The sequence below is a fragment of the Drosophila navojoa genome, chromosome X, assembly GCF_054131105.1.
Source record: "Drosophila navojoa isolate 15081-1374.11 chromosome X, UAZ_NAV_1.0, whole genome shotgun sequence".
Classification (NCBI taxonomy): Eukaryota; Metazoa; Arthropoda; class Insecta; order Diptera; family Drosophilidae; genus Drosophila; species Drosophila navojoa.
The window spans coordinates 7,696,028-7,713,653 of NC_142895.1; the positions used below are offsets into that span (position 1 = coordinate 7,696,028).

General features: G+C 42.2%; 1 protein-coding gene and 1 pseudogene across 1 annotated transcript; one reads left to right on the forward strand and one right to left on the reverse strand.

The window, feature by feature from the left end:
* Nucleotides 1-4,287: 4,287 nt before the first annotated feature.
* Nucleotides 4,288-9,632, forward strand: Cyp318a1 (Cytochrome P450 318a1). Its single transcript, XM_030389756.2, has 7 exons — nucleotides 4,288-4,648; nucleotides 4,723-4,914; nucleotides 5,007-5,207; nucleotides 7,196-7,265; nucleotides 7,361-7,661; nucleotides 8,654-9,158; nucleotides 9,247-9,632. Exons 1-7 carry the CDS (start codon nucleotides 4,483-4,485, stop codon nucleotides 9,417-9,419), a joined length of 1,608 nt encoding a protein of 535 aa, XP_030245616.1. The 5' UTR covers nucleotides 4,288-4,482; the 3' UTR covers nucleotides 9,420-9,632.
* A 2,112-nt stretch (nucleotides 9,633-11,744) lies between these two features.
* On the reverse strand, nucleotides 11,745-12,910 carry LOC115564914 (proteasome subunit beta type-5 pseudogene; annotated as a pseudogene).
* Nucleotides 12,911-17,626: the final 4,716 nt, after the last annotated feature.

Sequence of the window (17,626 nt, forward strand, 5' to 3'; positions counted from 1 at the left end):
TATGCTGTGCATTGGACCCGTTAATATTTCATATGTCAACGCAAGCAACAAACCCCCTCACTCCCTGTACCCCCCCCCCCCCCCCCCCTGATCCATGCTCAGCCCCAACTTCAGGCCATTCCTCAACCCATCTCTGGCTCTTGACATCCCCTCGCTTGATTTTTAATGTGGGGCAGCCCACCATTTTATATACTCATATATATTCTCTTTCGTCTTTTTTTTTTTTTTTTTTTTTTTTTGTTCTTAAGCGTGGCCTTAAATCGCTCGCGTTTAAAAAATTTGATTATGTGAAATTCTCATGCGGGGAAATTAAATTTATACACAGATTCACAATTTTTGGTGCCTGATTGTTGTTGTCGCTGCTGCTGTTGCTGCTGCTGTTGCCACTGTTGCTCTTGTTGTTGCTGCGCTCTCGCATTTTCATTTTTTATGACGGCTTTTCCGCATTTTCAAGCATCAAGCAGAAAAGCGGCGGAAAAAACAACAAAAATAACAAAAACATTATAAAAATCAGCTGAAGTCTTAAATAGGCAGCGACTGCCAGATACCCCGTACTTTGGCTATGCCTAGATATATATTTTATAATTATTAAATTTTTGTGTTTCAATTATATGAGTAATACTAAAAAAAAAATTTTATTGTCGAATTTTTTTTTCAAATATTTTTTTTAAAGATTTAAAAAAAATATTTTTGAATATTATTTGTATTTTATAATTTTTTTAAGGTTGTAAATTTCGTTTTTTTTTTTAAATGTATATATAAAAATGTTATATGTAAATATTAAAAAAATATATATATTTTTATGTATATTTTTTTTTTAATTTTTAGATTTTTACTCCGCATAAATAAATATATTTTATAGTGTTTTTTGTAAATATTAAAAACAAAAATATATATTTTTATTATTTTGTATTTTTTATTATAATTTTTAGATTTTTTCTTCGCCTAAATATGTATATATATCCAGTTCTGGGCATACCTTTAAGCGTGCATATCAAGTTTACAGGGTATTTGATAAAGAAAACATGCAAGAAATCAAGAACATGCGACTGACACATTCAGTCAGGCAACAAAATTAAGCTACAGCAGCTTCAGTTTCAACACAATCGTTACGGCTCTTATATACCCAATAAGAATGTTAATAGAGCTATCAAAGTACTACGTGAAAATATAGAAGCTAAAGTTTAGTGCAGACGGTTGGATGAACGTTCCATGAAAGACAATAGAAAAGAACGAGAAATGAATACAATAATTATTCATATGTGTGTGAAGTACTTGAAGAAACCTACTGTTCCATATTTTTTATAATTTTTATTTAAACAGCTTTAAGACACGAGGCAAAAATGAGAATGGAAGTTTATTTAATCGGGGAACTTCTGACATACGTATGTTATGGCACATGTTTTATAATTTATTTATATATATTACTCATTTTTATTTATCAATAATTATTTATTTTATAAATCTATTTGTTAAGCAAATCAAAATCAACACAGAAAGTCTTAAGAAAACCTTAAAATTAGCAAAAGCAAATTTTTGTTGAATTATTTTGCAGCGCTTTACAGGGTATTTGTGAGCCGATGCGTGGCTCGCAATTGATTTCTTTATTTGCAGTGTGTGTTAAGCGACTTAAAACAGCTTAAATGCTGTTGCTGGTGCCGTCAACTGAGGTAGAGGCGGTGACTGTGAACCGGAACTGGGTCTGGGCTTGGGCCTGGGCGTGGGCGTGGGCGTGGGTTTGGGCAACCCGAAGATGAAGACGAAGGGGAAGGGGAAGTGGAAGTGGAAGACAGGCGGGGAGGGAATGCGGTACATATACGATGGTATATACACAAGGACATAACATCGTTGCCGTCATTGTCATTGCCATTGTCATTGTCATTGGCATTTGTGCTCTAAAGGACAACGGCTGGCAAATGTTTGCGATTTATGCATAATTTATGCAAAAAGAGGCACAACAACAATTTGACATTAATCAGTATGCTTTATTGACTTGACCCACGCCCACACACACACACACACACACACACACACACGCGCACACACGCACAATAAAGGCGCGAAAGAGAGATAGATCAATGTGAGTGAGAGGGAGAGTGAGTGAGGCTGTGGCTGAGGCAGCTGAAGCGAGGCGCGAGCGTCATTCATGACGTCTGTATAGCCGTCGTGCTTGACATTCCCCATAACTTAATCAAGAAATTCTTTATGCATCCAGCTCCCCATATACATTTTTTTTTGTCGCCATACCCTCGAAAAAAAAAAAAAAAAACAACCTGCGTTAAGCTGTATTAGTTTTCCATATCGACTATCATCGACAACTGGGCTTGCTTAGCTCATATATCAGCACAACAGAAGACTTACAATTTGATATGCCTATTAGCTCTCCGCTTTTTAGATGGCTATTTAAATATACATTATATCGATAAATATCGATAATTGCGACTACAAGTTTTTGCCTTAAATATTTTAGTGCACATATGCCATATCCATGCAAAAGAAAATAAATATCATCTTACGTTATTACAAGGTATTCGACAGTCGAGCAATGGGCCAATCGACGCCCCCTTTCGCTATGTGCGGTCTCTCGTCATCTCATCAATGGCGTTAATGTCCCTCGTTTCTATTGTGGCTTCGTGCCTTTTGTTTTCGACAATGAATGCGACTTTGACATTCCGTTGCCTCTTTGCGGTCCATAATTTTTTCCTGTTTCCTTTTGTCGCAGGAATTTTAATAAAATTCCCTAGAAGAGAAAAAATAGCTCGACAGCTATTTCTTTATTAATGCTATAATGAATACCTGCAGCTATTTCTATCGCCAGGTGGGCATCACCTTGCAGTTGACATTGACTTTGACACGCTGTTTAATAAAGCTCTTGAGCTTGTCTATGGATTGCTGGAGCTCCACGAAAGGGATAAATGAGAAGAGAAGGAGAAAGAGAGTGTTGAGAGTGCTTGAAATTCTGTTGGACTTGGATGAAGGTTAATAGAGCAAGGGTTAGGCTAAGGTATTGAAAGGTCATGCTGATAAATTTTACAAAATAGTTCAAGTCTCATTGACTTGCGTCTAACTGTAATGGAATATGATCTCATATAGCACACTTTAACTATTACAAAGCCACTTGAGAATCTGTTAATATTCGGCTAAATGATTGGGAACAGCTACGTCACGCTACGTGCCTAACAAAAATGACAGACAAGCTCAAATTATTTACAGGTCGATCTGGAATGTAATTTCTTTATATATGTAAATTTATGAATTTGTATACATACATATATGACGTCTCTGTCAACTGTTGGCAATGTTGCCAAGCCATTTTGCTGGCTGTGTGCACACATCTACACCTATATATATAACTATATCCATTGGCAACTCTGGCTAACGAACCGAACCAATTACAGCTGAAAATATGTATTTACTACGCCTCAAGTCGACAACACAAAGTCCACGTAGCGTTGCCCAAATAATATCGATATTTACGTATAAAAAAATGGGCGAAATCTAATGACAACAAATCATAAGGGTTGGGTGATAATGGAGATACCCTGTAGCTGGATTGGATGATGACTGGGGAAAGTCTTTTGATACTTTTATTAACGCTTAACATATTTTGGAATGGATAGGTGAACATGGAGATACCCTGTAGCTAGATTGGATGATTGGGGAAAGTCTTTTAATCCTTTTGTTATCGTTAGAAATATTTTTGAGTACCTATTGTATATTCAATTTTATTATTTCAATATAGTGTTATCTATAACTTTTGTGTTTGCTTTGCAATTCTTATGAAACTTTCAGAATCTAGAGATATTTTATAGATAAGCTTATATACCAAAGATTACTCTTATATACCAAAGGGCAACTGAGTTCATTGGGTCATCTTCTGCTGATGATAATGATGAGCATTGGAATCAGAGAACTAATAGATTAAGCATAGACAGATCAAGTGCAATATATAGACTTTATAAGCATTTTTAGGCATATTTCAGTCTCTTTCAATATTGATAATTATTTTCAACTAAATATCTTTGCTTTATTATTTATACTCCTCTTCCCTAGGTTATCATATAATCTTAATTACCAGACTATTAATACTTTCTACAAGTTCAGCACTTTTTCCCAACATCCCCACTAGTCGAGCATACCCGCCTCTCATAGCCAGAGTGAGAGTGCGCCAGCTAAGCGGTAGCCAAATGTGCATTGAAAGGTAATTAAAAAAAATCAAAATTATTAATAAGCTAGAAAAACAAAAATGAATTTCTTTATTGTCTATTGGGCAATGCTCGATCAAGCGAATTTTTGTTTAGTTGCGTTTGCGCTGGCCAAGCGAACGGATCGAACAAGAAGCAAATATCAAAACAATCAAAAAAAATTATACAAATCAAAACCGGAATCGGAGTCGGGAGTTGGGTTCCGAACCAAAGCCAAACACTGTGCGCTGCCTATAAAGCACCGCATTAAAGAACAGCAACAACAACAACAACAACAATGCATTTACATGTCGCTCTATGGGTCTGTGGCACGCTTCTGGCGCTGCTTTTGGGCTGGCAGCAACGCAAATGCTGGCGCCTCATTTGGCAGCTGAACGGCTGGCGGGGCGTGGCACAGCAGCCGGTGCTCTGGTTTCTGCTCTGCATCAACTTGCATCCAAACAGTTGAGTAGCTTGACTAAAGATCCAAGGCGGACTAATCGACCCAGCTCCCTTTCTCTCGCTCCCCCTCTCTCAGGCATTCTGGACAAGGTGACGCGTCTGCGTGTGCTCTTCCAGCGTCCGCTGGCCATCCTGATTGGCACACGCGCGCTGCTCTACATTGACGATCCGGCGGGCATGGAGTGCGTACTGAATGCGCCCGAGTGCCTGGACAAGACCTTCATGCAGGAGGGTTTCTTTGCGCGGCGTGGCCTGCTGCATGCGCGAGGTAAGCAACAGCCGGAGACGGAGCCGGAGCTGGAGCCGGAGCCGGAGCCATTTGTCACTTTCCCTTTTCATCTGCTTTTCCTTTCGCTGCAGGTCAGAAGTGGAAGCTGCGCCGCAAGCAGCTGAATCCCGCCTTCAATCACAACATTGTCATCAGCTTCTTCGACGTGTTCAACTCGGTGGGCAATCAGCTGCTGGAACAGTTTGCCACACAGCCGCATCTGCACGGCACGGCGGTGCGGTTCAAGGACGCCGAGGACATGCTCAGTCGCGCCGTTTTGGAGGTATCCTGCCGTGAGTAGCACACGCACACGCACACGCATGAACACGAATCGCTTAGCCCAATCCCAAGCTCAGTTAGCTAAAGTAAAAACATTCCGAGTGTTGACGACGACGACGACGGCGACGACGGCGACTGCGACACGTTTGTCCAGTTTCCATGCAACGCACGTACGCGGAACCCATTGAGACAGAGCCACATAGACTCGAGGGTCAGCAGTGAGTCTTAGCTGCACGCCAGAAGCGCTAGCGGGGCATCGATATGCCGATAAATTATGATTGGCCTTATGCAGAAGCCAGTCGATTGGCCATTGAATGCGTCTGCATTAGCACGAAAATCTGCTATGATTCGGTATGCATTCGGCATAAGGGATTTCCAAATGCTCACTTCAATGGGGTGTTTGCATATCAGTGGAGAGGTCTATTATGGGGGGGATATCTGATGATTGGTTAAGGTGTTCAAGCTTGTCAGGAGATACCCTAACGAGTTATTTTACTCGATTGAAGCTCTATCACTTTTATAAATATATTATAGTTAGTTTATAAGGACTGCGGACTATAATTAAAGATACCCTACAGTCGTGTGTGATGTAGATACTCTATGTCAAGTTAAGGAACTGGAGATGCTCTATACCAAGTATACTCTAGTCCGTTATAGAGGTACCCTACGATTTGTTAGTTTATTCTACTTGGTCTATACCATGTCTCATATAAGAGTACTGCAGTTTGACTACAAAATACCCTAGAAAAGGGAAGAAACATAAACCATATCAAATTAAAGGAGTGAGAGTAGAGAGAAAGACTCTATTAAGTAAGAGTGCGCATGTCTGACGCGCCTATAAAAAGAAAGATAGCCTCAGTTCTAGGAGAAAAGTAGAAGTGGTCTATGTATCCAATATACCCTAAAATAAACAATAGATCCGACATAATATTTACATTGCGCTGAGTTTGGATAACAAATAACCTATAAGAAGTAATAGTATTCTGAATGGACTCTAAAATACCCTGTAGAGTGTTTTAGCTCGATAAATGATAAATGATATGAGATTCTGGATGGATTAGCAAATACCCTGTAGAGTGTTTTAACTCGAAAATGAGATAGTCCAGAACAACTAGAAGTTACACTACATAAATAAGAGAGTTTTAGCTCGAATATGAGATAGTCCATAATAACAAATTATAGTCTATAACATCACATGAACGTGAGTAGAACCAACTGAAAGATATCCTACAACTAGTTAGAGTGACATAGATTGACTTGAGAATGTCCTGTAAAAAGTGAAGGTCGTTTAGCCCGTTTTAAAGACACCCTCTAATGTAAGTAAGAGTGCTCTAGTCGGACTATAAAATTCCGCTGTATCTCTAAGAGTTATCTAGTATTTTGTTTCTATAGATCTCTAGAGAGACCTAGCCTACTGTAGCTCAATTTGTAGTCAACTAACTGTCAACTAAGCCCAGTTAATTCGCATTTCATGAGTTTGGGTCTAAGCAGCTGTGATAAGAAATTCATTTAGTTCAGTTCTATGGCAATTATGGGCGAAAATTCAAAATTTTGGTGGCTTGGCAACGATAAATCATGATGGCAGGAGCCAGAATAATTCGCTTTGATCCTTTGCCAGCTATTTGAAGTGACATATTCCATTAGCGAGTACCGTTAGCTAGGACACCTCTAGCCGCGAGGCTCTGCTGCTTCGGCTGCCTCGGCAGCAATTTGAAGGCCAAATGCAATTAAATGTGAATTGAGAATTTGCTGGGCTAAAACAGTTAGCGCTGCCCATTAGCAGCTGGCTAGGAGCAAACAGGCAGCCAGATTGCCAGCTGAGCTGAGCCAAGGAGCTCAAAGGCTGAGCACGAATTATGCCTTATGCCGCGGCTGCTCTCACCTGGAAATATTTGAATGTCACACATGCTGTCGCCGTCTCCCTCTCGCTCCCACTCCCTCTCTTACTCTTGCTATCGCTGTCCCTGTCTGCGGCTTAACACCTCGTTAACTTTTATTGCAGTCACCATTATGGGAACGCCGACGAATTTCACGCAGGCGGATGACGCACACATCGCCACCACCTACAAGAGGTGAGTGAGGCCGCCAGTGCCAGCAGCTCAATCAACTCACACTAATTTCACTCACTCTCTCTCTCTCTCTCTCTCTGTCGCTCACCTTTGAATAGGCTACTTGAAATCTCGGCTATTAAAATTGTGAAGCCCTGGCTGCAAATCGATTTACTGCATCGGCTCTTGGAGCCGCAGCTGTATGCGGAGGCCGCGGCCTGCAACCAGCTGCTCGTCGATTTTGTGGCTGAAATCGTGCAGCGCAAGCATCGCAATTGGCAGCTACGCAACGCCCTCGAGAGCGCGGAGGATGCGCCCTGGCAGCGTCGCATCTTCATCGAGCAAATGTTTCAGCTGGCCGCCAACGGCGAGCTCACCCTGCAGGACATCGAGGACGAGGCCCAGTCCATGGTCCTGGTGGTAAGTGGACGACGTTAACGAGTTCATGAGGCTTATGAATTGATGGAACCGCAACATGAAACCCGTAACACCTGACCCCCCCCAATTCCTTTTCCTGCTAACGAAGAATTATGTATTGAGATTTCAGCGAACTGGAGCTTATCTATTCATTTGCTATGCGATCATGTTGGCCTACCACTAATTGGCAATTCCAAAATCGAGTTTTCAATTAGAAACAAATTTCATACTTAAGCATTCAGAGATCCAAGCAGAACTGAACTCGAGCTAGATCATCTTCCAATGCTATCTGTAGTTTCGATCAGCATTAGAGTTGGTTTTGCGATTTATGTTAGTTGTGATGATTAATCAGCGATATGTCTTAATGAGAGCTGCTATATATGGAATACCCCGTAAATATGCAAGCTGGGTATATCAAATGGATTATTATACTTTGTATATACTATAGAATACTCCGTATAGAAGAAATTTGGGCTCTCAGCTTATGGCTTAAAGTTTCGTTCTCATGCTGATTCCTCACCAATATCCATCTATCTATCTCTCTCTTACTTTTATGACTTTTCCATACTTATACAACTTTCTTCTCTCTTTCTTTCTCTCTATCTAAATATTCATGTATGCATATAGAGCTCTCTTTCTCTCTCTCAGTTGCACCTTCTTTCTCTCTCGCTCTCTTTTTTGATGCCTCTCGTTTACACACTCTTTCTCTCTCTCTCTCTCTCTCTCTCTCTCTCTCTCTCTCTCTCTCTCTCTCTCTCTCTATCGATTTCTTTCCATCTTCATGCGTTCTTCTATCCTTCCTCTCTTTCTCCATCTCCCTCATCTCATCTGTGAACTATTTCCTATTCTATACATATATTATTATTATACATCATTATAGGGTATACGAAATCGAAAGTTTTCTTCAGTTTACTAAGATTTATCTTAAATTTCATTTATTTAGAGTTTTATCCCTTTCTCTTATGCTCGCTCTGCTCTTTTCCTTCTCCTTGCAGTCCTTTGAGACCGTCTCGAATAGCATTATGATCGCGCTGCTCTGCCTGGCCACGCACAAGGGCGACTGCCTGGAGCGCCTGCGCGCGGAGATCGAGAGCGTGATGCCGCATGGCAACGACGTCAGCTACGTGAGCGTGGAACATCTGCAGCAGCTGCGCTACCTGGATGCGTTTGTGAACGAGGCGCTGCGTCTGCTGGCGACGGTGCCGATGAATCTGCGGCACGTGAGTCGTGACTTTCAGCTGGCGGGCCGCGATGCCATCGTGCCGCAGAACACGATCATTGCGCTGGACACGTTCAGCATGCAGCGCGACACCGCCTGGTGGGGCGAGAAGGCCACCCAGTTCGAGCCACAGCGCTTTCTGCAACAGCAGCAGGAGCTGCAGCAGAAGGAGGCGGAACTGGAGCAGGAGCAGGTGCTGCACGGCCAATCCAAGTACACGCCGACACGCCGGCATTCCTATAGCTTTCTGCCCTTCTCCAAGGGTCTGCGCACCTGCATAGGTAAACCTGATTAGATCTAGATCTTAGCAATAGGATATTCATAAGTTTTACTTATTTATTATCATATTCATTATCATTATTATGCAAGGCCGTCGCTATAGCTTCTTCATCATGAAGGTCTTCCTGGTCAAGCTGATAGCCAACTTCGACTTCAGCAGCGATCAGCAACTGGACCAGCTGCAGTTCGTCGAGGGCATTTCCCTGAAGTTTCGCAACGCCGACCAGATACTCTTCCAAATACAGCCCCGAAAGAGTTCATAGTTCATAGTGCAATAAGTTCAGCATATTCCAGCGCATATTTCTGCAATCTTCAAGAGGAAGTTTTATCAATTGTGGGGCAGCGAGCGGGAAGCTGACTCCAATTTGCTTTACTTTTTACCTTTATACATATGTTTCTTATAATATTTTTTTTTTTTGTTTTATATATATTAAAATTCGCTTCTTATATAAGCTTAGATGTAGTTTCTTAACAAACAAATGTTGCATGGCGAAAATTGTTGAGAAAAACCTTTTCTATTTGCTTTTATATAATATTTTTTTTTTTTTTTTTTTTAGAAAATATAAGAAGATATTGAACTGTTTTTAATATGTAACAAAAACAAATTGGGTTCTCTATGAATTTATAATCTATCTTATCATCAGCTTAACTGCTTTAAACAGAGCTGAAATTTTAGGAATATATTAAAACTATTCAAAAAATTTTAGTTTTAGTTCAAGCCGCTTCATTTTGATAAAAGTGAGAGAAGCTATCAAATAGTCTTTAGGCTTTTTTATGAGGCACAAATCTAAAGTACAATTTTCTACATCATCGATACATCATATGGATAGTTCAAATTGGCTTTTTAGCTTAGTAAAAGTAGTTGATATCTGAGATTGAGATTATCTAGAGTACGAAAAAAAAGTCTCTGGTTTACTTTTTGAATTTTTATATTTTCTTTTTTTTTTTTCTTTTTTGAAAAATGTTTTCTTGTTGTAAAACCTAAAATATATCGTAAAACATATTATCAAAGCGATAGTAGAGTGCTAAACTAAACTTGTAGAATTTGGGGACGAGACATGTGCGTGTGAATGTGTGTGTGTGCGTGTGTGTGTGTGTGTGTGTGTGCGGTTAGCTGGAATATTTATGCATGTTCTTTGGCAACGAGATGCAGGTCCAAATTGTTGAGCTTCTGGCGCAAGCGATGATCGAAGCGCTCCTCGAGACGGCGCTCCAGCTTGACGGAGGCGAGCTGCAGTTGCTCGGCATTCAGCTCGGCCAGTTCGGCGCGACGTTCGCTCTCCTGCAGCTGCTGCTTCAGCCTGGCCAACTGGCGATCGTAGCTCTGCACCTGCTGCGACGACTGCTCGAATGCCCGCTCCACGCAGTGCAAGTTCTGGGCGGCCGCATCCAGCTCGGACTGCAGCAGCGCCTGGCTGGCCCGACTCGCCTCCAGCTGCTGTTCGGTGCGCGTCAGACGCTGGCTGAGCTGCTCGGCGCGCTGCCCGTTTTGGTGGGCCATGCGGTCGGCCTCCTTGGCCTGGCGCTCCACCTTGGACAGCTCCCAGACGAGCAGCTCGATCTTCTCCGACTGCAGCTGGTCGCGCTGCTCCAGCGCCTTGCGCAGTCGATCGCTCTCGTTGAGGGCGTCGCGCGCCTCCTCTGCCATCATCTGATGGCTGGCGGCATGATTCACGGCCAGCTTCAGCTCATCCTCCATCTGCGCACTGCGTTTCTGCAGCTCCTCGAAGTTCTCCTCCAATTGGCTGCGACGATTGAACTCGCGCTGCAGCATCGCCTGGCAGCGGCTGTAGTCCTCCTTATAGCGGTCCAGATCGTTCTTGGCCACCTGGATCTTCTGCCTAAGCGCATCCAATATCAGACTCTGTCGGCTCGGTATCGACATCTTTCTCACGATATGTTTACTATGTGTATTTATGTATGATGATTCGTGCAAGTATGTTCGACGTTTGTTGCTGGCCCGAACTTGCTGCTTCTTCCTGCTGTTGGCTTGGTAAATCCCGGTTGTTTTAAATATATTTATTTTTTTATATAAATATATAACTTTTTGTATAATTGTTGTAAATGACTCGTCAAGTGTCAAGGTCTGGCTTGCTAGACTAAATAACTCGATTTGACAGCACCAGGGGTACTTTGACGAGAAAATCCTTTTCATAAAATTCCCTGCTATTTGAATTTGTGTGCTTTGCGCTGGAGTTTAGCGCAGACTTCAACCACACCCACGCTCGCCGCCAGATGGCGCAGAAGCGCAATCGCTGGCTCTGCAAGCTGCTGCTGCTGAGCTTTGTCTAAGCTAAGCAAGCGCCAACATATGAATGCAAAAGATTAGCTCGGAAGCTTTTATACGATTGGGCTTTAAAAGTTGGCAGAAATGTAGTTAACAATATACACATATTTATTAATTTTTAAAAATACTTGAGGAAAGTTAATTTAGAGGTTATGTACATATATATTAAATTCTATAAGAGACTTCGAAGGTCTTTACCTTGCACGTATTAAGTAAAGTTTAATATTGACTATGCAATCAATTTTATACAATTTATTTAGTAAGACAAAATATCAATGGGAATTCACAAACCATATGCGAGGTTTACGTATGCCTATGACATTTTTATTGCACTCATTTTGTCATTTTCCGCACACTTTTACCTATTTAACAATTTTGATCATCTAATACAAAAATACGAAATTATAAATCTATTCTTCCTTCGGTGGCACTATCGGTTTTGGAGGGGGAGGATTTCGTACAGCGGGGTCTTCGTCGGGGTCCGGCACGAATCCATCCCTGATGAATTTCGAAAACTCCGCCAATGATTCATTCTTGTTGACCGGATAGAAGATTTTCCTCAATTCGGCGCAGTCTTTGACGGTGACGACCTCCCAGTCGTCTTTCCTTATGTGATAGAGACGCACAAGTCCGCCCGAGTAATTATCCAAATACGTGGCATTGTAGACGCTGCGCATTGCCATACAGTAGGCCTCCTCTTGGTCCATATCATACTTGTAGAACGTGTCTAGGATGCCCAAGGCATAGCAGCTGCCACTGCCCACCGAGAAGAGGTGGCCCTCGGCGCTGGTGCCGTCCCCGTCCACGTAGCAGAGTCGCGGCCCATCGAAATCGTAGCCGGCCAGCATCATGCCCATGCTCAGGCCCATCCCCTTGTGGTTGTAGGCAATGTTCGTCAGGATGCGCGCCACCGATTTAACAGACAACGGACGGTTGTAGGTCAGCTCGTGAAGGCGACACTCCATGGTGAGCACGCGATGCCAGTAGAAGCAGTCGGCGGCACCGCCCGCAACTGTGCCCAGGATTTTCGTGTGTATCTTGACCACTTTGCGCATGGTCTGCGAGGAGACGAAGTCGCCACTGGTGCCGCGCGAGTCGGCGGCCAGAATAATGCCGCCCTGGAACTTGAAGCCCACCGTGGTAGTGCCATGCGTCATCTCCACCTTCTCCTCGTCCTTCTTGTCCAGCTTCGCCAGGCGTTTCCTTGCATTGTCAAAGGGCGGCACGGGCAGCGAGTAGGGATTGTTGAACATGGTTAGGAGGCGAGCGGACTCCTTGTGGGTATTATCCACGTTGGGATCCTCAAGAGATTTCAGTTTATTAAAGCCGCAAATATTTTCGAGCGCCATCTTGCGGTCAATTTGCGCTCGTCCGTTCACGATAATAAATATTTCTTTTTACAAAATATGATTTTTGTTGTTGCCTTGAGCTCTATAAGATATGAAATGAAGTATATTTCGTTTATATTCGAGCCTTGTGGTCAATTGGAGTCCAAGCCTACTATAATATTTGGAATTCTGTAATTGAAAAGACTTGCAGCCAGATCCGCTTAGGCTAATGCCTTTCATTTCTGTTTATAGACCCAATTTGGATACATTTAGCAATTTGAATAGAACCGGGTATACGTACTCTCGATTTACATATGTATATGGCTGTACCTCCCAAACTATTTTCTTTGATTTTGGCGATTCTTTTGCAACAAAAAAGTAAAATAAATAATAAAGACAATATATAAATTTTTCTGATTAAATTTAGGAACAGTCTGTATATCCCCATTCGATAAGCAATGTATCGAAACCTATTTAAAACAAAAATCTGGGAATTCTTAAAGCACTTGGTGATGATTTTTGATGTAGACTGGGAAGCTTGGAACGCCGTGTCTCTGTGACTTGAGCACTTTTAAATAAATACCAGACTCACGCTCAGCCATTGAAATTTTGCTAACAATAATTGGCAAAATGAGTGGAGCATTCATAACGACGTGGAAGTACGCTCCACTTTCTTCTCGAGTTGCTCTCGTATGTCTGTGTATGTGTGTGTGTGTGTGTGTGAGAGAGAGAGCGAGAGAGAGAGAGAGAGAGAGAGAGTGTGGTGTGTGGCGGCTACAAATGTTGAGCAATTACGTGACGCGTGCCTGGGACACCGCCGTATGATAATATGCCACAACTGTCAACAATATTTCCGGTGCAAAGTGTCTCCAATGTGATCATCCTACCCAGCATATTCATCTCTCCCTCTCACTCTCTCGCGCACACGTTGCTCTCTTCTCGCTCCGTCTCGCTTCAGCGACGTCTGTTGCTGTTTGCATGCAACCTGTATGCGTCTGAGTGAGTGTGTGTGTGTGTGTGTGGCCTTGACAGCAATTGTTTATATGTTTGTGTGTGTGTGTGTGTGCGTGTGTGTGTAGGTATGTGTTTAGTACTCTCAGCTCGGGCACATATCATTGTCAGTGCAGGGCCGTGACTCAACTTCAGTTCGCCTGAGTTGTCTAAAGACTTGGGTCCAACTGTCGGCATCGTCTTAGCAACTAAACGACAGTTACAGCAGCAGCAACAGCAACAGCAGCAACAGCAACAGCAGCAACAGCAACAGCAGCATCATTATAAACTAAGCATGCACTGAGCGAAATTTGCGTGTGATATGCTCAACTATAGCATGTAGAGTTCTTAAATATTATGGATTAAGGCACAGAAATGTCATGGGGTAGAAGTAATATCTGAGTAAAAAATATCTCAAAATCTATTAATTTCTAACAGTGTATCCCATGGATTCATAGATATACTATAACTATACCGAAGGTTAGAATATATAAATATAAATGTATTGAATGAACTTTTGCTTTCGTATCCCCCTCAAAGAATCTTGTAAGAAACCAACCTCTAACTAAACTAAGTAGTTGAGCTTCTATACATTATATATCTCAAATCGTTGACCAAAGAAATTCTAGTATAGTCATAATAGATCAACATAGATACTCAGGTATATTAAATATTATTGTATAGTCAGAATAGATCAACTTAGATGCTCCGCATATTAGATATTCTGGTATAGTCTGAATAGATCGTCATAGATGCTGACTCATATATGATTTTTTAAAGTTGATTTAATGGATCCTGTTAATGCCTTTGTTCGAGTTTTGTCATCAAAAGTCTTGTAATGTCAAGGCAAGACTACATCAATAGTTACTCTTTAATCTATGGAGCCTTAACGAATATTTCTCTCATTTTAGTTAACTAGTGTAACTAGCAAATCTTTAACGACTCTTCAACTAAGTCTATTTGCCGAATTCTAGCCAAAACTTTAGCAAAGTGCAAAAAAGTTCTAACTGTATCTATGCAAGTGACTAACTGTTCTCTCACTTACTCCGCTCTCGCCCTCTCTCTGTCTCTCTCTCTCTCTCTATCCACCTATTTCACTTTGTGTTGTGTTGTTTTTTGTGAAGCAAATGCGACGTCAACGCAGTCATTAGATGGTTGGGTAGCTGCTCTTCACTGCCACGCCCTCACTGGCAGGCATAGGCGGCATGTCTGCCATGGTGTTGCCTTTGCCATTGCTGTTGCTGTTGCAGCCTCTGCTGCTGCCTCTGCTGCTGTTGTTGTTGGCATTAACTTGACACTTTCCCCATTGCCGTGTGGCATGCCTGGAGTCGCATGCACACACATGCATACAGCGAGTGAGCGACACAGGCTGCGTGTCAGTGTGTATGTGTGTGCGTGTGTGTGTGTGCGTGTGTGTGGGGAAAATGTATAACTGTAAAGGGCACTTGAAGCACATTCGCCTGGAAATTTGCCTGCATTTTGTGCTTTTATTAATGTGACGAGCGAAGAATCACAGCGCGATAAAATATTGTGACGCCTCCTGTCGGCCCCAGCTTGAAAGGACGCGCAAGGACTCGCCGTTAAGGTGCCCACTTAATTATTTATCCATGAACGGAAAAGTGCGAGACACAGGAAAACAATTGCAAATTTTGCTTTTCCAGGATCAGGTCACTTGAACTGTCCTCAATGAATCCCCTGAAAAACAGTTGAGACAAGAGGGGCACTTGAAGCACTAGAGATTAGAAAGTAAAGCTGAATTCTAGAAGTTAAAAAAAAACTGGAAACGGAAATTGCAAATAATCAACTGGAAGCTGAAAACTGGAAAGGAAAGTTTGAAGTACTTGAAACTAGAGAGAGGCAACTCGAAACTGGAATCTAAAAACTAAACATTTGAGACGGGAAAGTAGAAAATAAATACTAGAAACTGGCAAGCAGATACTAGAAATTAAATCCGAATACTAAAAACTGTCAACTAGATGCCCAAATCTAGATGCGTAAAACTAGAAACTTCAAAAAATGATACAAAAATATGCAAACCATGTAGAAGCTTATAAGCAAAGGGAGAGAGAAAAAAATACAAAGCAAAAGAAATTTAGGAACAGGAACTATAAACGAGAACGCAAGAAAAACGAGCTGTAAATTTTTTAGGACCATGAAAAAAAAAATCTAAAATCAAGAATCGCACAATCCAATCAATTTCAAACTGTGGTTTATTAATTAATTCCGATCTTTTTTTTAGTTAACAACAACTTTTGACTGGAAAGTTCATGTTAAAAACTAAACATTCATGTCAAAGATGCACATCAAAAATCCTTGCTTTTTAAATGGAGGATAATTGCTCGCATCAATTTGCATTAAAAGTCGACTTAATCAACAATTTTTGATTGTTTTTTTTTTTACCCGATGATGCACATTGATCGTCGTTAGAGGACAATGTTAGTTGGGACCGCCGCTCTCCACTCGGCACGCGCCATTCAGTTGTTGCTGAAGTGTGGTCCAAGTAGCGGCAGCGGTTCATGGCCAACAGCATTGTAGTGCAGCACCGAGCCCTGCTGCCTGCCTGCCGGAAAATGCAAATCGTGCTGAATTGCATTTTTCGCAGCAGCAGCAGCAGCAGCAAACAGCGAGCAAAATTCAAACTGCACATTTTTATAGGCAGGCTGCTTGAATAGCTGCACTGGCGCCAGTCGCTGCGGCTGGACGGCTAACCCCGGCTCCAACTACAGCTGCTGCTGCTGCTGAACGAGGCGTTGATAAATGTGGCAGACGCCAACGCCAGTTGCAGCCAGGACTAGACCAGTGTCATTTCTGCTGCTGCTGCTGCTCCTGCTGCTACTCCTGCTGTTAAGTGTTGCAAATCCACTGAGCGGCATAAAATGTTGCGTCATCCGGCGTGCAAATGCTGGTTGGAGCTGCAGCTAATAGAGGACGACCTCTGGTGAATGACCATTTTTGGTCGTAGCGCCCTCCCCTCCCCCCCGCACCATTGACCGAAACTGAATTTTTTCCCACTATTTTCTTTCATTTTCATTTTGTAGTTGTTGTTGTTGGTTTTTTGTGCTTTGGTTTTCTTTCATGGGGTAAACGCTGCGGCAGCCTTGTTGACAATTTGTCGACGTGTCAGAAGAGTCAACGTGAATGTGACAAGTGACGGCGACGGACACGTAGACGTAGACGGACATGGAGACGGAGACGTGGACGTCCACGTCGAGCGCGGATGCTGACGAGACAGGCGAACTGGGCTGAGTTGTTGGTTTCGTGGTCCATTGGACAGTTGGACATGGCGGCGGCTGGTTTTTGTCTCGCCTGTTGTTGTTGTTGTTGTTGCTGTTGTTGTTGTTGTAACTGTCATCATTTTCGCTTAAATATTGATATGCTCTACGCCACAGTGCGGTTGCAGCTCTTTGGCCATAAGCCTTGGCATAATGTCCATTCGTACATTCCATTCCATTTAGTGAGTCTGAAAGAAAAAGAGAGAGAGAGAGAGAGACATAATGTTTCATGAGATTCAAGTATACCGCAAAATATAAGATGAAAGATAATTGATGAAAAAAATATCTCGAAATTTGGCCAAAAATTGATCTTGAACTGTATGGAAATGGAACGCTGGAAGACTGGAATGGAACAGCATTTTAGGTTATGAATTTCCCTACTGCCAAACATAAAAACTAATGAAAATAGTAGCATAAAGAAATGAAACATTGCAGTGGAACGCTGAAATGAAACGATTAATGAGCCTATGTAAAGATCTGATTAGATGTGAGCTTAAATGCATTCAATAGTAACTCCTTTATTACTTTGGAATGCTTGAATGAAACAGTTTTATTTCCGTTCCCGGTGCAATCGATTGTAGGTGCTTGGGAGT